The sequence below is a fragment of the Drosophila serrata genome, unplaced genomic scaffold (assembly GCF_035046125.1).
Source record: "Drosophila serrata isolate PLE 108 unplaced genomic scaffold, ASM3504612v1 contig_162, whole genome shotgun sequence".
Lineage (NCBI taxonomy): Eukaryota > Metazoa > Arthropoda > Insecta > Diptera > Drosophilidae > Drosophila > Drosophila serrata.
Window position 1 is genome coordinate 8789 of NW_028257060.1, and position 22505 is coordinate 31293.

At 43.5% G+C, this 22505-nt stretch overlaps 6 protein-coding genes and 1 long non-coding RNA gene across 9 annotated transcripts; 1 reads left to right on the forward strand and 6 right to left on the reverse strand.

Moving 5' to 3' along the window:
* Nucleotides 1-6352: 6352 nt before the first annotated feature.
* LOC147644529 (uncharacterized) lies at nt 6353-7967 on the reverse strand. Of its 2 annotated transcripts, none has more exons than XR_015270338.1 (2): nt 7807-7967; nt 6353-7097 (listed from the first exon to the last, which is right to left on the reverse strand). It is a non-coding gene; the product is annotated as an uncharacterized LOC147644529 (long non-coding RNA). The 2 variants fall into 2 exon arrangements; XR_015270337.1 differs by having other exon boundaries at nt 6353-7320.
* Nucleotides 7951-11832, forward strand: Cul5 (cullin 5). Its single transcript, XM_020944057.2, has 6 exons — nt 7951-8149; nt 8220-9823; nt 9888-10366; nt 10433-10611; nt 10688-10837; nt 10903-11832. The coding sequence occupies exons 1-6, from the start codon at nt 8141-8143 to the stop codon at nt 11038-11040; spliced, it is 2559 nt and encodes an 852-aa protein (XP_020799716.2). The 5' UTR covers nt 7951-8140; the 3' UTR covers nt 11041-11832.
* Nucleotides 11833-12092: 260 nt separating this feature from the next.
* On the reverse strand, nt 12093-15566 carry Sirt7 (sirtuin 7). Its single transcript, XM_020943956.2, has 2 exons — nt 15150-15566; nt 12093-14917 (listed from the first exon to the last, which is right to left on the reverse strand). Exons 1-2 carry the CDS (start codon nt 15300-15302, stop codon nt 12716-12718), a joined length of 2355 nt encoding a protein of 784 aa, XP_020799615.2. The 5' UTR covers nt 15303-15566; the 3' UTR covers nt 12093-12715.
* A 106-nt stretch (nt 15567-15672) lies between these two features.
* On the reverse strand, nt 15673-17374 carry LOC110177321 (serine protease snk). 2 transcript variants are annotated; one of them, XM_086826723.1, is made up of 5 exons: nt 17239-17374; nt 16844-17161; nt 16427-16694; nt 16052-16367; nt 15673-15988 (listed from the first exon to the last, which is right to left on the reverse strand). In XM_086826723.1, exons 2-5 carry the CDS (start codon nt 16920-16922, stop codon nt 15713-15715), a joined length of 939 nt encoding a protein of 312 aa, XP_086682849.1. In that variant the 5' UTR covers nt 16923-17161; nt 17239-17374; the 3' UTR covers nt 15673-15712. The 2 variants fall into 2 exon arrangements, with proteins under 2 accessions (XP_086682849.1, XP_020799654.2); XM_020943995.2 differs by having other exon boundaries at nt 16844-17150; nt 17239-17312.
* On the reverse strand, nt 17201-18518 carry LOC110177320 (venom protease). Its single transcript, XM_020943994.2, has 3 exons — nt 18292-18518; nt 17968-18238; nt 17201-17913 (listed from the first exon to the last, which is right to left on the reverse strand). Exons 1-3 carry the CDS (start codon nt 18380-18382, stop codon nt 17316-17318), a joined length of 960 nt encoding a protein of 319 aa, XP_020799653.2. The 5' UTR covers nt 18383-18518; the 3' UTR covers nt 17201-17315.
* A 378-nt stretch (nt 18519-18896) lies between these two features.
* Nucleotides 18897-20286, reverse strand: LOC110177308 (serine protease snk). The gene is made up of 3 exons (XM_020943973.2): nt 19979-20286; nt 19656-19926; nt 18897-19578 (listed from the first exon to the last, which is right to left on the reverse strand). The coding sequence occupies exons 1-3, from the start codon at nt 20064-20066 to the stop codon at nt 18990-18992; spliced, it is 948 nt and encodes a 315-aa protein (XP_020799632.2). The 5' UTR covers nt 20067-20286; the 3' UTR covers nt 18897-18989.
* A 135-nt stretch (nt 20287-20421) lies between these two features.
* LOC110177309 (putative dimethyladenosine transferase) lies at nt 20422-21706 on the reverse strand. The gene is made up of 3 exons (XM_020943974.2): nt 21514-21706; nt 20742-21454; nt 20422-20625 (listed from the first exon to the last, which is right to left on the reverse strand). Exons 1-3 carry the CDS (start codon nt 21569-21571, stop codon nt 20476-20478), a joined length of 921 nt encoding a protein of 306 aa, XP_020799633.2. The 5' UTR covers nt 21572-21706; the 3' UTR covers nt 20422-20475.
* Nucleotides 21707-22505: the final 799 nt, after the last annotated feature.

The window sequence follows — 22505 nt, forward strand, 5'->3', positions numbered from 1 at the left end:
AAATCTGCTAATATCAGTTGACGTTTGGATTATGTTTGTCAGCATATAATAGGGTTTCTTTTTTGTTTGAATGTCCTGTATAAATGCATAAATTTGCATTATTTCAAGCATTTCACATTGTTTATGGGAATGTGAGCTCAGGATATTAAAAATGTAAATGTTTACTTGCTAAAAAACATGAGGGTTGGGTGCTCTGGCTTAGTAATTAATGTGAAATTAATAAAACCATCCATTTTGGATGTATTTTAAGTATGATTGTTCTATCCATAACAGAATAATAAATCAGAATTCTTCCTACATATATTTGGTAAAAATAAATATTATAATACAAATCAAATTGCATATTCGATAAACAATAAAATACACAATTTCCACTATTCTCTCTTTTCTGCATTATCAACTTCCTCACTCTTTTTATTCTCTAATGTAGAGAACTTCTGCGGTTTTGATTGCAACGTTGCCAGACTTCAAAAAGGAGAGCAGCACACAAGCAAATGTCGAAAATTAATTATGGCTCCCAACATACAACATACAGCACACGAAAAACAAAAACAAAAATCAAGAGCACAACAACAACAGCGGAATGAAGGAGAGAAATAAACAACATCCAACATATGCAGAAAGGCAGACAGGACGACGACAAGAGGAAGTCGTGAAGTGGAGACTGGAAGACGGAGATGGGAGAGAGGAAGCGGAGATGGAGCTCACCAGAAGGTTCAAAAGTTGGGAGTTTGCGCGGCAGCCGCAAAAAAACCTGTACACAAATTATCTATAATAAAAATGCAAAACTTTCCATACGCACATACAAACAAACAACATGTACATATGTATGTATGTATGTATGCATTGAAAAAAGGGTTGAAGAAGCGACATGTCGAAAATCAAAAACTCTCGACTCTCCGGAGAGCCAAAAAACACAGGAACAACAACAGCAGCTATTGCAGCACTAACAAGCGGAGAAACAAACGGGATAAATGACAGATGAAACGCACACGGAGAGCGAGTGTACGTAAGTGTGTGTGTGAGTGTGTGTGTTGGTCCTGCGAGCAAAGGTGAGCAGCAGCGAGTAATATTAATCCTCTGGTGCCGGTCTGGAATCGGGATTCGAAGTGGGTTTGGGCATGGGTCTGGTCTGGCTTTGTTCGTTTGCTTGCTTGCAGATCAAACCGGAATATAACCCATAATGAAAACAGCACAACACCGAAACAACAACAACAACAAATGTTACCAAATCGATTAAATGGGTGTGAGTGAGAGCATCATCAACACACAACGTACACAACACTGCAAATCACAGCGACGGCTAAGAAATTAGAATATCTAAAATTAACATATTTATGAAGAATATGAAATATGGATATTTTTCATAAGAAAATAATTTAAATTGTTTAACCAAATGTTTCAATTCAATAACGATAAGTAAAACAGCCGTTTAATTAGCTAAATAACATAAAAATGTATAATAGCCGCAGATTTATACCAATCCTTTTCAGGGATAAGTGCAGGAATCATTTCCGATCCTATAAATCTATATATATTCTTGATCAGCATCAAACACTGAATCAATCTAGACATGTTCCGTTAAAAAATAAAATTTCGAAATGCAAATATTTTAAGCTTATAGCTTAGCTATAGTTTCAAACAGCAAGGGTATATAAAATTTGGCTTCCCGACAGTTAGTTTCGTTTCCTGTTATGACAACTTTAGAAATACCCTCCATTGTTTCTAATTAAATTGTCACCGGTGTGTTGGGTGCATGTCTAACTGGCGGATGGCAGCCGCATATCCGTTGCCGCCATATTAGACATTCGGGCGGCAAAAATAATTTATGCCCAGCTTGCGTCAGACCCCCCATTTCTCCCTTAGCGACCCACTAGCCACGATTCACTGCCAACAATTTACAACTAGCAACTGGCAACTGGCACCACTGAAAGGGCGAATTCCGGACTCAGATGATGCATGGACAGTATCGGAAATTGGACGATTAGATGGGGGAAATATTGCGAGTTGAGTGTAAAGGACATGCGGGGTTCGACTTCATGAGCAGAGTTTGTAAATACATTGCCTACTATTCGGCGCTATTCATGTTGATTTAAACAATGCTTACAACTATTTAATAAAATCATTTAATAGTCAGATAAAAACAACTTTTAGTTGACTTTTCCTGATATTAAATCATGTTTATGTAAATGAATATTTAAATTTATAAGTTAAGTGAAACATATTTTCAGCAACCATTTGTCCTTATAATTATAATTTCTATACACATTGCCTACTTTCCTGCGTCAATGTTTGGTTAAAAGGTTTTTTTTTGTACTTTTTGTCCCTCGGGAAATTGACTCCGACACGAGTCTTCTGCTTCAGTTTTCCCATTGTTATTGGCGCTAATTCCGACGTGCTCCCAAAAACAATTTCCTGAGAGCGCATTCGCGATTGTCGTCGGCGTCGTCGTTGTCGTCGTTTTCCACATCGTCTTTTGGCCACTTCGACTCGCCCCGATTTTTTAATAGATAGATACACATCGCAGCCAGCGGCGCGATTAACCCCCAAAAAGAAGTGTCAACTTTTAACTCAACCGCCAAGTGGCCAACCCCAAGGATTCGTTATAATTTGGTTAAGTTTTTGTCATAAGAAAATTTATTATTGCAGGCATTTTTAACATGTTTTTGTTTTTTTTTTTTTCAAGACAAATCCAACTCAAAATATTATATTTGTGTTTTGTTTAGGTCATGAATTCATGTTTTAAGATATATATTTATAATTAAAATTATAAACACTGCAGCTTTAACTGTTTCCTTTGAACTATACAAACATATTTCTATTATTATTATTCTGTTTACAGTTTGATGTTGCTAATAAGCTAGACATCATTCTATCAAGTGTTGGGCAAAAATTTCATTTATCTAACAACCCAGTGTCATTAGCCTTCAAAATAAAGTGTCAAGACTTATAGCAAGCTCCACAAAAGGTTGGAAAAACCACAAGGATTCGTGTAATTTGCTGTACCAGACGCAGGGCGCTAGATGAGAAAAGTTCGCAAGCTTTTTCCAGAAATCAAAGCAATTTCATTAGGGAAAAGCGGAAAAACAGAGAGTGAGAGTAGAGCGTGAGCGGGACGGGGAAGTTAATAGCCCGATGCGTTGCTTTGGCAACTTTTGCCAACTTTTTGCTGTCCCTTTGTGTGCCAAGATTAATGATGTGCCTCGAGGATGACGATGCTTGGATTTTCCGCTGTAAGGAGGAGCCGGTTTGGGGACCCGTCTATATGCTAATCAAATTTTCATTTGCCGACATTGTTCTTGGCCTTGCTTGGCACTCGTAAATCATTATACAAAAGCGAAAAAAGCCAAGAGCAATTAGGCGCATAGAGCAACAAATGCACTGATAACAAACAGCATTGGGTTCAGAGAGAAATTGCTGGAATATTTCCCAAAGCCAGAGTGTCTGCAAAAAGCAGGAGAGAACAGTGAAAAACTCTCTTTCTGGCACACACACACACATGCTCTCCCAAATCTCTCTTTGTTGATAAGCAAATACAATTTAAAAAGAGTGTAATGCCGGGCACGAGGAATAAGTTCTAGCAAAGCTCCAAAAAAAAAAAACAACCTTATTAGTAAACGTATAAATCACTGTTTATATAATATGTAACTGCCTATGATTCATTTAATGAAGGTAAGTATAAGCATTACTAATCACTTAGTTAGACGAGATAATGACAGATACACAAACGTTGTGAAATGAGTGAAATTATATTCAACCACAATTGTTTTATTTAATTGGGATACTCTTGCATTCTTATTTATAAAATATTTCAGTTAATACATAATATTTGTTAAATAAATTCTCCCTTATTTAATGTGTACTGCATTTAAACTTCAACACGTAGCACTAGCCCAACAAGTTATCGCTTATCAGTTGGTTAATCCCATATAAACAAGCCACATTACGACATTTTAGACAGTACAAATTTCTATACAATCTGAATAAAGACCTTGATAAGGTCTCATTTATTTATTGATTAATAAATAATGCTCACCCAAACTGTCAGCAAAATACAATTAAACAACGTGAAAATTCAAATAGCAACGATTCCTAATGGCACCTAATGGTCCGGAAAATCGATTTCACCTTAAAAAGAATTTAATGACGCTTTGTCACGCTTCCACGTAAAGAAAAGCGCGAAAATCGAAGCAATAACAACAAATCGAATCAGATTGTCTGCAACGCCTACAAAATGTATTTTGAGGTGCTTCTGTTTTTGGCTCTCTAAATGGAGTTTAAGCCGAATATTCACAACAAGGCGGTGGGGTTCAGGCAATAATAACAATAACAATAATGATAGTCAATCAACTAGTAGGTGGAATACTTTTTTACAGTGTAAACACTGGCAACACCAACCGTCATATCGCATGTAAACAGTGTGAATATCGATAACATTCTCTGTACTGGCTGGAAATAAGGTCAACGTAGATTAGGAAATTGCAGCGAGTCAAGCAGAATTGTCAAGAAAAACATCAAGAACCGCTAGAGAAAAGAGTACGATACTCAGTAATTATCTCCATCTACACCACTCTACAAAATAAACGGTTTTCATTTATATATTGTTTCATCTGTTCAGTGAAAAGCATTTAACGATATGAAGTGTAATTTCTGATCCCATAAACATACAATTTTAATTTTTCACTTTTTACTGCTTTCTGATAAGATCATTTATTGGTAATAATTGCTTTACTAATATTTTGTGGCCGAAACTATAAAATTCTTTATTTTTATTGTAATAATAATTAAATAATTAAATTATTGTACGTATCTTTTGTGCCTTTTTGCATAGTGAAAGTTTTGACTAACATATATCAATGAATTTTTAAATGACACTCGTACAAAATACAGGTTTATGTTAATTGAGCTTAGTTAAAGTGGAAACGGAAGTCATGTTCGAGTATCATAGGTCATAATCTAGTTAGAACAACTGGCATATATACCGGTTATCAGTGGTTACATCAAGTCCGAATTTTACACCCCAATTACTTATGTCTAAACGAACTTGTTTAAAACTCGCTAGTTCGATTGTTATTTCGGGCAATAGCCGGCAATTGTTGGCAAATGGTTGTGTTGTGATCACAGTTGCAATAGAATATATGGGCGGATTGTCGCTAGCCACGCTTATTCATTCAATTTGCTGGCACGTTTTGCATTACACACGACAACCCTGACCTACAAAGCGGCGTATAATACAAAAACAAAAACAACAACAAAAAAATCAAGCAAACTGCAGCCTGTTTGTGTTGTTTCTGCTGTTGGCCGGCGCTTGAGCAGAGTTTACATTGAATGTTATAAATAAATTAAAGGAACGCACACACAGGTGGGTGTGGGTGTGTGTTCGCTAGGGTGTGTGTGCATAAGGCCGGTCTGTCTGGGTTCCCAAGCGATGCACGACGACCAGCATTCAACGCTAATTGCCGTTGATAAGTGGACAGCATTCCTCAACGCAAAACTAGCTAAGCCTATTATTATTTACTTAACATTACAGCGTAGATTCCGGTTCAAGGGTTCTTATTGTGTGAAAAAAAATATAATAAAATAAAACAGTTTCACGTGCTTGTAGCACAAACAAATGTGACGGGCGCAAGGTAATTTAAATAGGGAAAAACAATTATAAAGTTAAAGCTTTGACTTTACATTACAAATTACTTTGAATAATATTTTTAAGAGTAGGTTGGATAGTTCCCAAATAAGAATTAATAATATTGGACTTTATAACTTTGTTCATCGCATTTTTTGCTCTTGCAAAAGTACAAAACAGAAACAATATAACCTAAACTTGGTGAATTTTTGGTATTTATGGTTATTGGCTGCTTTCTTTCCCAGACACACACACACCGAGACAGAGTTATATGAGCCACATTTACATCTGCTTAAGACAGTGACAGATACTTTCTCTTTTCCCCGCTCGAGTGTTGAAACTCTGGCTAAAAATAGAATGGCGAGCGAGCGATGGCTTTTCCATTCATATATTGTGAATTCTTCTGTCGCCTTTTTTTCAACTGTTGGCTATTTCGAAATACAATTAATTATACAGCTAGTTTGTCACGCCGAAGAATTGTTGGAGATGTTTACAAAGTTCAAGTGTTTGGGAGCAGCTGCGCAGCCAGCGTTTAGAGAGAAGGAGAGCAAATGTATTTTTAGAGCAGCGAGAAGAGAGGGCCAAAACAGCGAGAAGAGCCGCAGAGAACATGCGCGCAAAGTGCAGCATCTCATCTCGCTCTTGCCGCCGATGCAAACTAAGCGCTATTACGAGTGTTTTTCTTCCCATTAGTTTTCACATTTCCCCCAAATTTCACACATTTTCTCACCTGGTCGATCCAATGACTGTCTGCGACTCATTGGCAAAAGATTTTTGCTCCTTGTCGTGTTGTTGTGTTTTTGTGGGGTTTAGAGAAGCAAATTAAACTAAATTTGATTGCTTCATTGGTTGTTGTTTGTTGCTGGTTGCTTTGTTGCATTTGTTGTTGCTGTGGTTGGCAGTTCCTTTTGCTGTTGGTTTGCTATTGCTTTTATTTCCTTTTGTCGCGCTGCTTCTTACTCAATTCTATACACTCAACACACAAACACTCGGACATTTTTTCGAATTTCGTTTCACACGCGACTGTTGACTTTCTTTTTGCCCTCTCTTTCTCTCTCTCTTTGGCAGTAGAGGAGAACGCGACAGATGTTGGCACTGCTCTTTAACGTTGTTGATGTTGCTGCTGTTGTTGTTGTTGCTGCTGCTTTGGGGATATTTGAGGTGTTGCTACTTCTATTGCAATTTGAGCCGTGTCGTGGTGTTTTTTTTTTGTTGCTGCTTCCTCTTCTCGCTGGCTTGTTGTTTTTAAAAATGCTTCAATTTTGACAACAACTCGCAGCGCAGCCACACACACCTACACACTCAACTGGCAAGCACACCGACCACACACACACGCGCACACACACTCTCACGCTCGCGCGTCACGTCAATGAACGCAGCAGCAGCAGCACGTAGTTGTTGTTGTGGTCACTGAATCTCGCTTTTTACGCACATGATGCTGGGGAATCGGAGCACTGGATCGGCGACTGATCATCTAAATTTTGTTTATTTACATTTCAGCACGGTTTTTGTATATTTTCCGCGATTTTTTGCGATTATTATTCGTTACGCACGGCCGTACAACGAGCGCCGCCGCCGACAAACAAAGGGAAAATGGTGAATGTGAAAAATGTGAAACAAGGGTTGTCACACATCTGCGGAGACTTCAAATATATCGATATTTCTTTGTTCATCGTTGCCGGTCATATGTCTAGGTGCTGAGATTTTCAAGATATTTACGTTTATTTTTTGATAAAAATGTAAGTGTAATTGGGAATTCATTTAAGTTTACTTCAATAAAGATTTCGCATTTTTACAAAATATAATGGAAAATTTGATATAATCATAATAACTGAAGATTTTGTATTTAATTTATTGCTTTAACGATTTTTTTTGCAATCTAAATAAACATAATCATTAGATTGTCGCAACTATTGTAGTATATGGCGAAATCTTGATATACGGAAGAATCATGGAACTTGACATTTGGAAAACACCTGACAACCCTGGAGAAATCCGAAACATTTGCTCGAAGCAGACATTAGGTCGGGGACGTGTGTGCGAGCGAGATGGCTATGGGCGATGGGGCACTAGCAGTACTGCCATCGCACTCGCTCACGAAGAGGTAGAGAAGAAAAAAACCAAAACGAAATGGGAAACAGGCGAATTTCACAAAACATTTGACAAAATCAGTTGGTAATTACACTTTAAACGGATTCCGTTGGCCATTAGCGATCGATGTACTAGCCGACTTTCCCGTTGTCAAACGCGAGCTGTTTCTACAGCGTTCCGCAGATTTCCCGCACTTTTGCCTACGCTCCGGAGTTTTTTTTTTTGCTCCTCGAGATTGTTTTTCATCGATTCTGCCGCCTATCGATTCATCGATGCAGCGATAATAACCGCATATCGCACGAGTTTTCCCGCTGCCTCCAATACGATACCCAACTATCGTCCATCGCTGCTTTAATTACAAAAAAATAAATATAAATGAAGTGAAGCGGACGCAGCAACAAAAACAAAGAGATTGCTACGAACAAAATGCTACGGGTAAGTGACCTGCCCGGCGGGTGGAACAAACTCTCGGCCAGCGTACAATATATATAAACTTCCTGGGCAGGCAATCGGGAAACGGGACAGGGATATCTTTGAAGAGGTTTGGCCGGACAAGCGGAGGATCGTGCTGAAGCTGCTTCGCCAGGACACTGTGTCGCAGCGCGAGTGGCAGGATTTGTTCTTCGGCGTGCATTTTGTATGCCTGTGGGACGAGAAGGGCGCCGCCAAGATCTACGACTGCCTGCAGCAGGACATTGTCGAGTTCATCGTCCAGGCGCAGAGCCAGGTGCAAGCTCAGCGTGGCGAACAGGCTCTGCTGGCCACCTACATTGTGGAATGGCGAAAATTCTTCACACAGTCCAACTACCTGCCGCTGCCCTTTCGCCAGCTGGAGCAGTCGCCTCAGGTTAAGCCCTCAAGCTCCTCCTCCACCGCGTCTACTTCGGGGGCTAGCACCAGTGCCGCGGCTGCCGCCTCCTGCAGTGGTCAGGCGGGCAGTAGTAGCTCTACGGCCAACAAGGCAGGCGCCTCCACCTCGGCCGCTGCCGCCGCCTCCTCTGGAGCCTCAACTTCTGCCGCCGCCGCCTCAACATCTGCATCAACAAGCTCAGCTGCTGCGGCGGCGGCGGCGGCATCATCGGGAGGCAGTGGTAGCTCCACCTCCAAGAAGAATCCCACAGAGGACAGTCCCGTCCGTAAACTAATGCTGGATTCGTGGAACAAGCACATCTTTCACGACATCAAGCACCGCCTGCAGGAGTCTGCCATGAAGATTGTTCACGCAGAGCGGAACGGTGATGCCTATGACGCCCAACTGGTGGTGGGCGTTCGCGAAAGCTATGTTAATCTCTCCTCGAATGCTGAGGACAAGCTGGAGATCTACAGGGAGAACTTCGAGTTGGCCTACTTAAAGGCCACAGCCGAATTCTATCGCCTCAAGTCCGCGGAGCAGCAGCAGGAGAACGGAGTGCTGGCGTACATGAAGTACGCAGATGCCAAGCTGCGCGAAGAGGAGGTGCGAGCCAAGCGGTATCTAGAGCCTAGCAGTTTTAGCATACTCACCTACACGCTGGTCAAGGTGCTAATTGTTGATCACCTAAACTCTATAATTGCGGAGTGTCCGGCTTTGATTAGGGATTATGAAACGGAGCGCCTGAATCTCATGTTCCGACTAATGGACCGCGTCCTGCACGGCGTCGGTGTAGAAGCAATGATGAGTGACCTGCAGCGGCACATCCAATCCGCGGGTCTGGCTGATATGCTCTCTGCGTCCGAGGTGATTACCCAAGACTCTGAGAAGTATGTGGAGCGGCTGCTGGAGCTGTTTAACAAGTTCAGCGACCTGGTGCGCAACGCTTTCAACGATGATCCCCGCTTCCTCACCGCCCGTGACATCGCCTTTAAGACGGTGGTAAACGACACCAGCGTGTTCAAGATGGAGCTGCCTACGAGCATAGCCAATCGAGGAGTAAAGTACACGGCGCCGGAAAGCAAGTGTCCGGAACTGTTAGCCAACTATTGCGACATGCTGTTGCGTCGTACACCGCTCAGCAAGCGTCTCACTAGCGAGCAGATTGACGCACGCCTGCGCGACGTTTTGCTTGTCCTGAAATACGTGAACAACAAGGACGTCTTTATGCGTTACCACAAGGTTCACTTGACAAGGCGGTGAGTTTAATTTCCCAAATCTAATCAGAACTTGTACTCTACGAATTCTGTATAATTCCTTTAGCCTGATTCTCGGCACCAGTGCGGATAGCGAAAAAGAAGAGGACATTGTTGAGTGGCTGCGCGAGGTGGGCATGCCAGCGGATTACGTCAATCGGCTGGCACGCATGTTCCAGGACATAAAGGTCAGCGAGGATTTGAATACACAATTCCGCAGCTCGATAAGTCGCCACGATGCTATAAACATTAAAATACTCAATGCCGGGGCCTGGGCACGCTGCTCGGAGCGCGTGTCAGTGTCGCTTCCCATTGAACTGGAGGACTATATCCCCGATGTGGAGGAGTTCTACAAGAAGAAGCATTCCGGCCGCAAGCTGCAGTGGTATCATCACATGAGCAACGGCACCATCACCTTTGTGAACAACTTCGGTCGCTATGATCTGGACGTGACCACCTTCCAAATGGCCGTACTGTTTGCCTGGAATCAGCGGCAGCACGACAAGATCTCCTATGAGAATCTCCGCTTGGCCACCGAATTGCCAGGTAAGGTTTCAATGTTTTAAATTTAGGCAGTCTGAGCTTACAAATACCTCCTGCTTTCTGTTAAAGATCCCGAACTGAGACGAACGCTGTGGTCGCTGGTGGCCTTTCCCAAAATCAAAAAGCAAATACTGCTGATGGAGCCGGCGGCCATTAACTCGCCCAAGGATTTTGCTGAAAACACAATGTTCTATATCAATCAGGAATTCGCAATCGTCAAGAATGGCAAATCACAACGGCGTGGAAAGGTATGAAGACCATGTCTGCTAGTATAGATCAATTCCAGGTGACTTTAAGCCTATTCTGATTATCAATTTCATATAGCTCAACCTGATTGGGCGCCTGCAACTAAGCACGGAACGGTCGCAGCAGGAGGACAATCAGTCTATTGTGCAGCTACGCATCCTCCGAACCCAGGAGGCCATTATCAAGATTATGAAGGTGCGCAAGCGGATGAACAACGCAGCGCTGCAGGTAATAGTTTAAGAGTGCCTTTAAACGTTTTTTTTGGCAAAGACTTATTCTTTTTGTGCTTGCAGGGCGAACTTATCGATATACTGAAGAACATGTTCCTGCCGTCCAAGAAGATGATCAAGGAGCAGCTGGAGTGGCTTATAGAGCACAAGTACATGAGGCGCGACGACGACGACATCAACATGTTCATCTATGTGGCCTAGGATGTTTGCTATCCCAGATGCTGCTCCAGGTTCCAGGCTCTAGTCTCAGTCCCCGTCTAAGCAATCATTCCCAATATCCATTTCCATTCCCCTCACACGTCGTCGTTGCGGCGATTTTAATCTCAATGCCGAGACGTGCTCAAAGCACGCACGCAACCTATATTTCTAACGGTGGAATTGGATCAATTGTATTATATAATGGAATCGAGATTCGCTGCTGACATTGCGTCCTCAGAGCATTTATATCGGCAGGCATTTCAGTCCGGCGCCCGCTTCTCACATCTCCACGTCTGTATTCATATCTGTATTCATATTTTGTGAAATCTTTGTATTTTTATATTCGGCCCAACTAGCTCCATTGGCTTTTAAGGCGTAGACCTAGGTATTATGTTTCGTGCGATTAAGTGCAGCCCCAAAATACCCTTGGAAATTTTGTGCCCATGCCCGCACCCTGCCCCTTGAATATTTATCGATCGATAGTGTTAATCTAATCAACTTGCTGTTTTCTTCGTGTGTAGTACGTCTCCCTTGTTTGTTTCCGTTGCATGGTCGTCTTCTGTTGATTCTTGGGTATTTTTGCAATGTTCTGCGTAAGACGACGCACTCAGTCACATAGGGAAATAAGCCTCCCGAGGTCCGGTCCTCTCCCAGCATGGAATGCATAAACACTCACACGCAAACACTCACAATACACAAACACGCGATCGCTAAACAACCACAACTAAAAAATAGCAATACTTTACATTTTAAGTTAATGAATAAACTTGGTTCTACTCAGATAATGAAAGCGAATCCACAGCATTATTCTTTAGATGGGAGGACTCGAAGTTTAAATAGGATAAGATGTGTATTTTTGAGAGTTGTACTCTCTTCTCAGATAATGGGAAGGATTAGATCAGATTGATATTTATATAAAACTCTGCGACGATTAGTTTAGTAGTTGGACTACTTCTTTTTAATAATTTTAAATAACTTCTGTCGCATAGCAACCTTCTGTTCAAATGTATTTCTTTTAGAGTCCCAAATAGTCGTCCAAATTAAACATGACTGCATATCATTACAGCAAAATGCTTGCCTTGTTTATTCAACTTACAAAAATAAAGGGCGGAAGTTGGAGTTGGAACACGTGCACGTGCGTTAAGTTAAACCGAATAAAATTGACTCAAAGTAAAACACATATGCATGTAAACTCATAAAAACTACTCAATTAATTGATACTCAAATTGATACTCGGTGAAACAATATCTCTGTTTCACAATAGTGACGGGCAAAGTACACAAATTAAAACACTACTTAAACTTGATGACTTAAATAGTTAACTTATAAGGACAAAAACTGAGCAACATTACATTAATATTTTACAGGACCATTCCTTCAAATAACAAGGACACACGGGATGCTGACGCCTTAAATTACATAAATGTATAAATTATGAAAACGGAACCCTAGCCTATACTATGACTTATGATCCTACACAGCTAAAATACTATGGAAGCGGGCGTATGCATATCTCGGATAAGGTTGGGTCGATATCGTACAGCTACTATAAGAGAAACTAGGTTTTAACGCAAAACCTTTAGTTAAAAAAACCGTCTTGTTCCCCAATAGATTAATTGGTTTTCAGCTATCGAAATCAACCCATCCTTGTTTATTGGGAGGAAGATTTCCATATCATCTAACGTCGCTTGCGTCCCTTCTTATAGCCCTTGCCGTACCACCCGGCCTGGGTGCGTGCCAGCTTTCGGGGAAAACTAGTGCTCAGCTGTTGCCTTCGCTTGGCCGTCTCAGCGGCCGCAATGTGCGCCAAGGATATATTCTCGTCGTATTCATCGTCATCATCAGATGTGGGGCAACACTCGCAGACCACGAACCGGCCGCTTCTGGCGCGTTTCTTGTGCTTGCGCTGATTGAGGTTCCAGCGGCGATAGAATTGGCACTCCAGCTCGGCATAGCGATCGAAGCAGAAGTCACAGCTGGCGGCGGAGCGGTTCATGGCAAAGTTGGGCACCACCTGCAAGTTCCAGATATTGAGATCCGCTGGCGGCGGTATCAGAATGCTGTGCAGGCCAGAATACGCGTACTTCGCGTCGTACCAGCTTGGCAGCTGGCGGAGGAGTTCTTCATCGGTGTTCTGCCTCAGTAAATCCACTTGCGCGAGGATATTTTCATCTTCCTGATCCTCCTGCTCCTCTTCCTCCTCTTCTTCGTCGTGTTCTGTGCTGGAGTCGCTCTGGGCTTGGATGTTAAGCGCCTGAAAGGCAGGTGGCAGTACAATTTTGGGCTCAACGAACGGCGTACTCAGGGGTGCTCCAATAGGCACCAGCGGTGGCAATTCCATGGGTTCTAGTCTCACCTCAATCGGGAGTTCGGTACTGCTTGCCACAGTAGATTTCTGAATGGCAACTAGCTTGGGCAGCTCCAGTTGACTATTGGCCACCACTACCTGCGTCTCTACTGATTCCTCTGCTTCCTCTTTGAGGGACAATGGTTCCAGCTTGGGCAAGAGCTCAAGCAGATGCAGCTCTTGTTTTACGAAGGTCACCTGGCTGTCGATTACTTCTAGTTTAACCTCATCAGTCTCTATTTTAACAGATGTCTCCGTCGTCTCCAGCTGTAGAATGGTGCCGTTCTTCTCCTCTTTCTTCACCCCACCATTGGTGTCCAGTTGCTCCACCTTGATTTCCTCATCCTGACCATTGGGTAACTTATATTTCTGACGAAGTTCCAGATTGGTCTTCACCCGTCGTCCGTTCTTAATGGGCGTACGGATGCGCGGTCCCTTTCCGATGGGCAGATCGCTATAATTGTAGCTGCAACTTTCGCTGGAGATAGTCGAATCCTGCGTCTCCTCGGTGGTTGTTGTAAAGGCCTCTTCTTCGTCGGCGTTCTTTAGCAGCGGTTGCGTGAGTGTGTGAAGCTCCTCGGGCATCAGGAGCGAAGCATGTGCGAAGATCGGGTCTTTTTCCTTGGTGTAAACGGGCACTGGAATGTGGAGGAGGTGCATCAGTTGCGCCATCACCCGATCGCACTTGCCATTGATCTTGATGCTGGCTATCGCGTCCTTGGGCGTCCACTGCAGGTTAACCACGCAGATCTTGGCCCGCTGGCGCGCCGGACGATCCATCTGCCACAGCCATGTGTATTTCTTGAGTACTTTAAGGCTGGATCCAAGGCAGAGAATCACATCCGCTCGCTCTGCACTCGCCGTGGCTCCCGCCCAGTTCAGCGGCCACTTGAGGTTGCCTCGCTCCCCAAAGTGAACGATGGTGTCGTACAGGGGCTCCGAGCATCGATGGCACAGCCGGTGGGTCTTGTGGCAGTAGCGGGCGGTCATCTCTGTGGTGTCAAACTGACGCCAGTAGACGGCGTTTGGACGGCAGTTCTTGCACACTTCCACATACATGTTGCCATGGATCTCGGACAGCGAATGCCTCGGTAATCCGGATCTCAGGTGCAGGCCATCGCAGTTCTGTGATACCACATGATGAAGGAGTCGACGGCGGTGCAGCTCGTACAGGGCCATATGCGTGTAGGTGGGATTTGCGCTGGATAGATCATGCTCTCCAATATCCTGACCCTTCTGCAGCAGCGTCCAAATGCCCTGACTGCCACGATAGTCCGGAATCAATGCCGCTGTGCTGATACCTGCGCCAGTATAGCAAACTAAGTGCTTTGCCTGCGATATGATGTTGGCCAGCTGCTCCACCTTCGCCTCGATCACGTGCGGCGCATCCTCGCGCTCCACTACCCTCTCCTTGTAGATCTCCACGCGCTCCTTACGCTTCTTGGTCGCCTTAACCATATCCGGATGTTTATCGAGAAACTGTCGGTCATCCGCTGAGCGGAGCGAGTCACACTTTTTCAAAATCATCGAGACCTGAAATGTAGGAGGGATTAGCAAAAGCAGTGAAAGTAATGACCGTCAAAGAGGGTTCTATTAATGTATTTTTTAAGTACATATTATTTAAATTTTCAATTTCCATCAATAATGGTAATTTAGTCTCTCTGAACTGGACAAATTGGACCACTTCCTATCAGGATACGAGCATACACACACTCATATCACCAGCGCACACATACACACACATACTATGGCGGACTTTAATTACCCTTCGCATGGCATCCTTGCGTCGCCGTTTCTCGTTGTCCTTCTTGGCCGGGTTCATCTTGGCCCGGGTTATATAAGACTGCGCCACATCCATCTCCTGCTTCTGCTCTAGCTCAATCTGCTGCTCCTGCTCCTTTTCGCGTTCCAGCTCCATGGTCCTGGCTGGTCCGGCACAATTTGGCAATCTCAGGTGTATATGCGGGAAACAGAATTAATGTGCACCACGGCCGGGAACGGGAAAGATGCGGGCAATGGCCAAGTGTGATGCAGTTTCCGGCGCTGTATAACCGATTACATTTTATTAGCGATGAAATTCGCCAAATTGTGGGACAAAATTCTGTTTTGTAAATGTTTCTTTTTTTTGGAAAAAAAGGTAAACAACTATCGATGTCCGTATCGATAGATGCTAGTTATCGATAGCTTAGGGATGCATCACTCACTTCGTGCTTTTAAAAAGTTTAAATTCAAAATGCAATGTAATTCAATCTATATCATTTAATTTGATTTATATTTTATAATTTACGTTTTTAATAACACTAACGGGTTTTTGTTTTATTAAGACTCTTAAAACTTGGCCATTGTTCGGGTTATCCAGTCCAAGTTGGGATAAACGCGAGTGTATATTCCAGGGATTCCGGGAGTGCCGCAGGTCAGACCCGCCGATGTGATTCCCATGACATGGTACATGCAAGGATATTCAAGATGGTATATCAGCAGAGGCCCTCCCGAATCGCCGTTGCACGAATCTCGGGCCATACCGGAACCCACACAGAGTTGGTTTCGCGCATCAAATCCTCTTGGATACTCCTCCACTTGCCGGGCTAAGAGTCTCATGCAAACCTACAGGATAACTTATAAGTGCCTTCGATTCCGGAGCAGTTGGATAAGTCAAATTATTCTTACCTTCTCTGCGTAGCGATCTAGCTTCACTTTCAGCAATTTGGCTGAGGGTTTCCCAGCCAGATCCGTGCTTCCCCATCCAACGGCAATAAAAGTGTCTTTGGACTGATCATCCTGGAATGGCAGACACGCTGGGTGCTTATAAATATCAAAGATCACATTCTCATTCAGTTTGATCATTCCTATGTCGTGGTAGAACTCTGGATCCTCATAATTCGGATGGGTAATGTACCCAGACACATTATAGTCCTGGGGAGCAGCGTCGTCTAAGTACGAATCAAAGTCTAATTCGCCTAGACGCACCACATTCACGTCTCCTCTATAAGGATTTCGTAATTTTAAAATAAATTTTGAGATTTTCTAGATTTTAAATTCTACTTCTCCGATTCCAGACAGTGGGCAGCTGTAAGGACGAAGCTTTCACTGATTAAAACACCGCCGCAGAACCAGTCAATGCCCAGATCTTGGCGTCGTCCCAAGCGAGCCATGTGCGGAAATTCCCGGGCCTGAGCCGGATGACCGCCCACAATAAGAGGCGAATAACTACGACAATTGTCGATGACCCGGCTAAGAGTCGCGGCTCCGGGTAGGAGTAATCCATAGTGGACTGTTTCATCAAACACGGTCTTCTTGTATCTCGTGCAAGCTAGGGCGGAATTATTAATATTATTATATGACTTTGAGACTATTATTAGCCCATTAAGAAAGTTGTAAAGCTTAGAATATAAATGTAGTATACAAAATATGATTTTCTAGGCATATATCTTTAAGATACTACGTATTTGGTGCACTCACACTTGACTATATCCGGATGCTGGCCAAATACACATGCCAGCAGAATTCCCAAGAGGGTAGTGAGCATAGAAGACCACATCTCTACCTTAGATCGGAGATCAACTGAGAGCTACTCTCCCCGAGGTCTACACCGCTTAAATTCGTTGCGAACGGGTTTCACTCCCAATCAGTTACTGATCGATCGATCTGCTGGCTTCCGATCAATCTTAGCTGCGGTTCACAGACGAAGGTTCAATCGGGTAAAAGCCAACAAAAATCTCTCGCTCTCCCAGCGGGTTCTTCGGAAACGTTTAGCGCGATATAAAAGCTATTTGTTTACTCGTATATTAAAAGAATATGCAAATTAAAACACGATAATTAATGGAAGGGGTTGATTGGTTGAGTAAATTCTTTACCTGTTCGATCGTAGTTATTGTTTTTACATTTATTTAGAAGCTTTTTGGAGTCAGAAATATTTAGCAAATTCATGTCGTTACGTTTTGGCCAGCTCCTGCTTGATCCAGTTGAGGTAGAAGTGCACCCTAGTGTACATGGCGGGTACATCGGGTGTGTCGCAGCCAACTCCAACTGAGGTGATACCCATTACATGATACATGCAAGGATATTGCTTATGGTAGGTCAGTACCGGTCCGCCAGAGTCGCCGTTGCAGGTATCCTTGTTTTCCGTTGACCCAATACAGATTTGCGTGGTGGCATTATACCCATCGGGCAGCTCTATATTTTTCTCCGCGGTTATAGAGCAGCGAGTGCCATAGTTAAAGAGCTTAACCTTCTGGAGTTTTTTGGTCTCCGCACCAAGCCGAGGAACGAACTCTCTTTGTCCCCAGCCGATGGCGACGAAGGCCGTGTCCGATTTTCCGTCGCTAAACGGAAGACATGCAGGATGCTTATACTCGTTAAAGGAAACAGTCCTAGTCAGCCGTATAATGGACAGGTCATTGTAAAGAGCGGGATGATCGAAGCCGGGATGCAACGTGTGGTCCTTTACGCTAAAGTCCTCAGGATCAGCGTCGTCGGCGTCAGTGTCAAACTCTAGTTCACCGAGCCGAACAATATTAACAGAGCCCGTGCTATAAATTTACATATTATAAGTATATTGTAATATATATTATCTATAAACATACTCCTCGCCAAAGTGGCAATGGGCTGCCGTAAGCACATGACGGTTGCTTATAAGAGTTCCACCACAAAACCAATTCGTCTTGCCATTCTCATCGCGGTGGCCCAGCCGGGCGGCGTGAGGGAACTCCTTGGGTGAGGCTGGTGCGCCTCCAACTATGAGGGGTGCATAGCTGGTGCACTTGTCCTCAGTCTTGTAGATCGGCGCTGAGCCCTCCATAAGCTGTCTGAACTCAGATGTCTCCTCCCAAACATCCTTTTTGTAGGCGGTGCAGGCTGTAGAGAGTATATCTTAGCATAAATCCTCCAGAATATGAAAACACGCGCACTTCTCACTAGGTCCGGATCTTGACAGGTCACCAGCTGAACAGATAGAACCAGCAATGTTAATCCCAGCCTGAAATACATTTCAGATTTCATCGTCTGGCTGCCTCTACGATGTGTTAGCTACTGACAGCGTTATCGCCAATGATCATAAAGCCTGTCTTACGAGAGTTTCGATTCGGTTTTGGGTTCTGAAGTGCATCGCAGGAGAGCCATTAAATACTGGGAAAGTCTGAGTATTGATAAGAAATTGAATAAATTATAGGGGCTTACACTACAAGTATTGAGCATTCATACATATATTCAATGCTCACGACTTGACCAACCCGAAGCAATATACAAAACAAAGCCAGTTTTCCGGGTTTTAAATATTTGCAGTACTTGAAGGTCTTCAAAAGGTTACTATTGCACTGATATATCTGATATATAAGGAGTCACGTAACGGTATAAGTATACTTAAACATAAGTTAAAATATTTATTCAAAAATCAACAATGGAAACACAAATGAAAACTGCTTTTTGTGGAATTAAAACCAGATCTTATTCTATGAAATTTAAGTTATGACTTGAGCACACCAAACCGGTCTGGGAAGTTTGAATAAATCGTACATTTACATTTTTTATTTTCTACATTTATTCCTTTCTAAGAAAAGAAAATTCGCTATTTAGTTAAATTAAACATAACTTCATAACTCGATTGACTCTACGAGGTCTTCGCCAACTCCCTTTTGATCCAGTCGAGGTAGTAGTGGACCCTCGTATAGGCGCTGGGTATATCGGGTGTGGAGCAACTGACTCCCCCCGAGGTGATGCCCATTACATGGTACATGCAAGTAAACACTTTGTGATAGGCCAATGCCGGACCGCCAGAGTCTCCGTTGCAGGTGTCCTTGTTGTCCTTCGATCCGATGCACAGCTGAATGGTGGTGTTAAAGCCATTGGGCAACTCTTCGTTCGCATCTGTGGTTTCCAGACACCGCTGCCCATAGCCTCGCAGCTGAACCTTTAGTAGCTTCTTGGACTCCTTCCTAGCGAACGCCTTCTGGCCCCAACCGATTGCAATGAAAGTCTCGTGCTGCTCGCCGTCGTCGAAGGGCAGGCAGGCGGGATGCTTGTACAGGTTGAACTTCACCTCCCGATCGAGCCGCACCATGCCAATGTCGTGATAGAGGGCAGGATCCCTATACTCTTCGTGTTCTATAAGCCGCGACACGCCGAAGTCCTCGGGCTCAGCGTCGTCCGTATCAGTGTCGAACTCAAGCTCACCCAACCGGACCACGTTGACCGCTCCTCTGCGAAAAAAGGAGTTTATACATTATCATTATTTTTGCAAGGGAGAGGTTGGAAAATTCTCCTCAGATGTACGTACAAATTGGTATAGAAACAGTGTGCCGCTGTGAGCACAACGCGATTGCTGATCAAGGTGCCGCCACAGAACCATTTAATTTCATTATTAGCATCCCGGTGGCCCAGCCTCGCTGCATGTGGGAATTCTTTGGGTTCCGCCGGTGTCCCGTCCACTATCAGGGGTCGCGACCCACTGCAGGAGTCGAGTGTATGATATGTAATCGGTGCATTGGGAAAAAAGGGGCTTATAGGAATGCTCTGCTCAAAGACTGTCTTCTTGAAAAATGTGCAAGCTAAGGGGAAAAAAAATGAATTCAAATAATATTATAATTTGTAAACACTCACATTTCTCCGCGGCTGGATCCGGGTTCTGGCCGAGAACAAGGCTACCGCTAAATAGCACCAAGAGCGTTCCAAGTGAATGGATTGACATGATCTTGATTCGCTCTCGTACTGCAGTGGGAGGCGATCGGCCGGCGACTGATCGATTCGAAGCTGTTAATCAACTAGTTTTTAATTGCGCAGTTGAACTTGTCAGTGAATCCCTCTCCACTATGTACATCAGCTGATCAGATTTAAATTCACTTTGGTGTAGTCGATGCGGAGGTACACATAATAATCCGATTAAAATTCATTATAATTAAATCCAATCCCTGAAAATTCCCAAAAGATAAGGTAAAATACAAACACCCACAATAAACTGCAAGCTTACATTGGTTGCTTTATCCGATATATACTGTACCAGAAATAAACATACCGGTTTTCATAACAATGTTAACTAAAGTTCATTGGCTTAACGTTTATGTATATTATTGTGGGTGTTAATATTGTACAAAATATGACTAATTGAAGTGTATTCCAGCGGAGTTAAAGGCCATAAGGAGCCGCATGAAGTCGTCAATGTCCATGCTTCTCGCACGATTGGTGGCCATGTCCAACTCCTCCAAGATGCCAATGACTTTGTTTTGCATGTTAAAATCATCTTCGACGGGCTGTGGGAAAATAAACATAACAATTAATAAATACATATAAATATTCTCTTCATATTAAATATTATTATAACAATCTACATCGAAAAATATGATTAAAAAAATATGAATAAACTCACCTCGTTTCTCAGCGAACGATACAGCTTATAGTTCTTCTCGAGCATCTCAAGCACGGAGGTGACTTTAAAGGTGGCTGCCAGAGTCTTGTTTTTGCGTAAAAAGGCGATACGCGTGAGGCCATCCCACTCGGTGAAGTTGACTGCCGGCGGAGGGTTCTTTGGCTCCAGGCGAACCACACTCGATTCGACTTTTGGTGGCGGCTTGAAGTTGTTCTTTCCAACCTTCATGAGCATGTCGACGCGGGCCAGCAGCTGGGTGTTAATGCTCAGGCGACAATAGAGCTTGTCGCCCGGCTTGGCCACCAGGCGCTGAGCAAACTCACGCTGAAACATGAGAACGGCGCAACGAAAGAGCGGGCGGTGGAGCAGCAACTTGAAAATTAGCGGCGAACTGATCTGGTACGGCACGTTGGCAATGCAGAGATCGAAGAAGGGCAGCTCTGCCTTAAGGAAGTCTCCGATGAGGACCTGCAGTTTTGGTTGCAGCGGCGTTGCCTGGACGCGCTTCTGCAGCTCGGCCGCTAGCCGAGTGTCGATTTCGCAGGCGATTACTTTCTTGGCACGTTCCAGCATCCGTACGGTCATGTTGCCGGTACCGGGACCGATTTCCAGCACCACATCGGTGGCGCGCAAGGCTGCCTTCTCTAGCATGGTGGTGATCACCAGCGGATTCTTCAGGATGTGCTGCCCAAAGTCCTTGTTGAATACGATTCCTGGTTTGGTGCGAAATGTTTACTTTTTGTATTTTGGTTGATTTACCAAATATACTTACCCTGCTTCTGCACCTCGGTGTGGATGCGGGTTTTCTTTTCCGTTTTCACCTTTGGCATTTTGGCTAGCACTTGTTTATCTTCCTAAAATTTGCTAAAATTAAACAAATATTTATTTGTTTTGAATGTGCTGCTTCTTCTTCTTGTGATGGCAACATGTGCGCTGTTAGTTACCAGCTGTTAGTGATGAGCACTGTCCCCGATAACTTATCGGAATAGACTCTGTAAACGATCTGTTAACTTAACTAGAAAGAAAACGAACTTCGGGAAGCCGGATTTTAAATACCCTTGCAATTTAAAAGGTCATAAGGCCATAAACAATAAAAGCATAAATTTTAATTGGCAGCAACCCAGCAGCACAACAGCAAGAGCTGCTTATAACGGATTTTTTAAGCTTTCCAGAACCTAACGGCCGCTCTTTGTTTACTTTTCAACTAATCTAATGGCCGCCCTGTGTTTACGTTTGAATTGACCAATCAGAGAAGATCTTTACGTTCACCTCTACTAAGATCCGTTACTTTAGGACTTTTTAATGGCGTCCTTTGTTTACATTTGAATTTAACCTAATGGCCGCCCTTTGTTTACGTTTTAATTGACCAATCAGAGAAGAAGATCTGCACATCCCTCTCTTTAAAGATCCGTTACTTCTGGACTTTGAAATCAGTCGGTCAGCTGCTTGCAAAATGTTATGTTCGCCTGGTACATAAAGACACGAGTTGAACAGAGAATTGAGTTAATTCAGCTACAAGTGTTGTTGGATTTGTTGTTATTTCTCACAAATTTGGGCTGTATTCAGACTAATTCAACAATTGGTGTTACCAGGCAAACAGAAACAGATGGCAGCAACCCAGCAGCACACAGCAGTACTGCACATAACGGATCTTTAGCTTTCCAGATCCTAATGGCCGCTCTTTGTTTACGTTTGAATTGACCAATAAGAGAGGTTCTTCACGTTTAAAATCCGTTACTTCAGCACTTTTTAATGGCGCCTTTG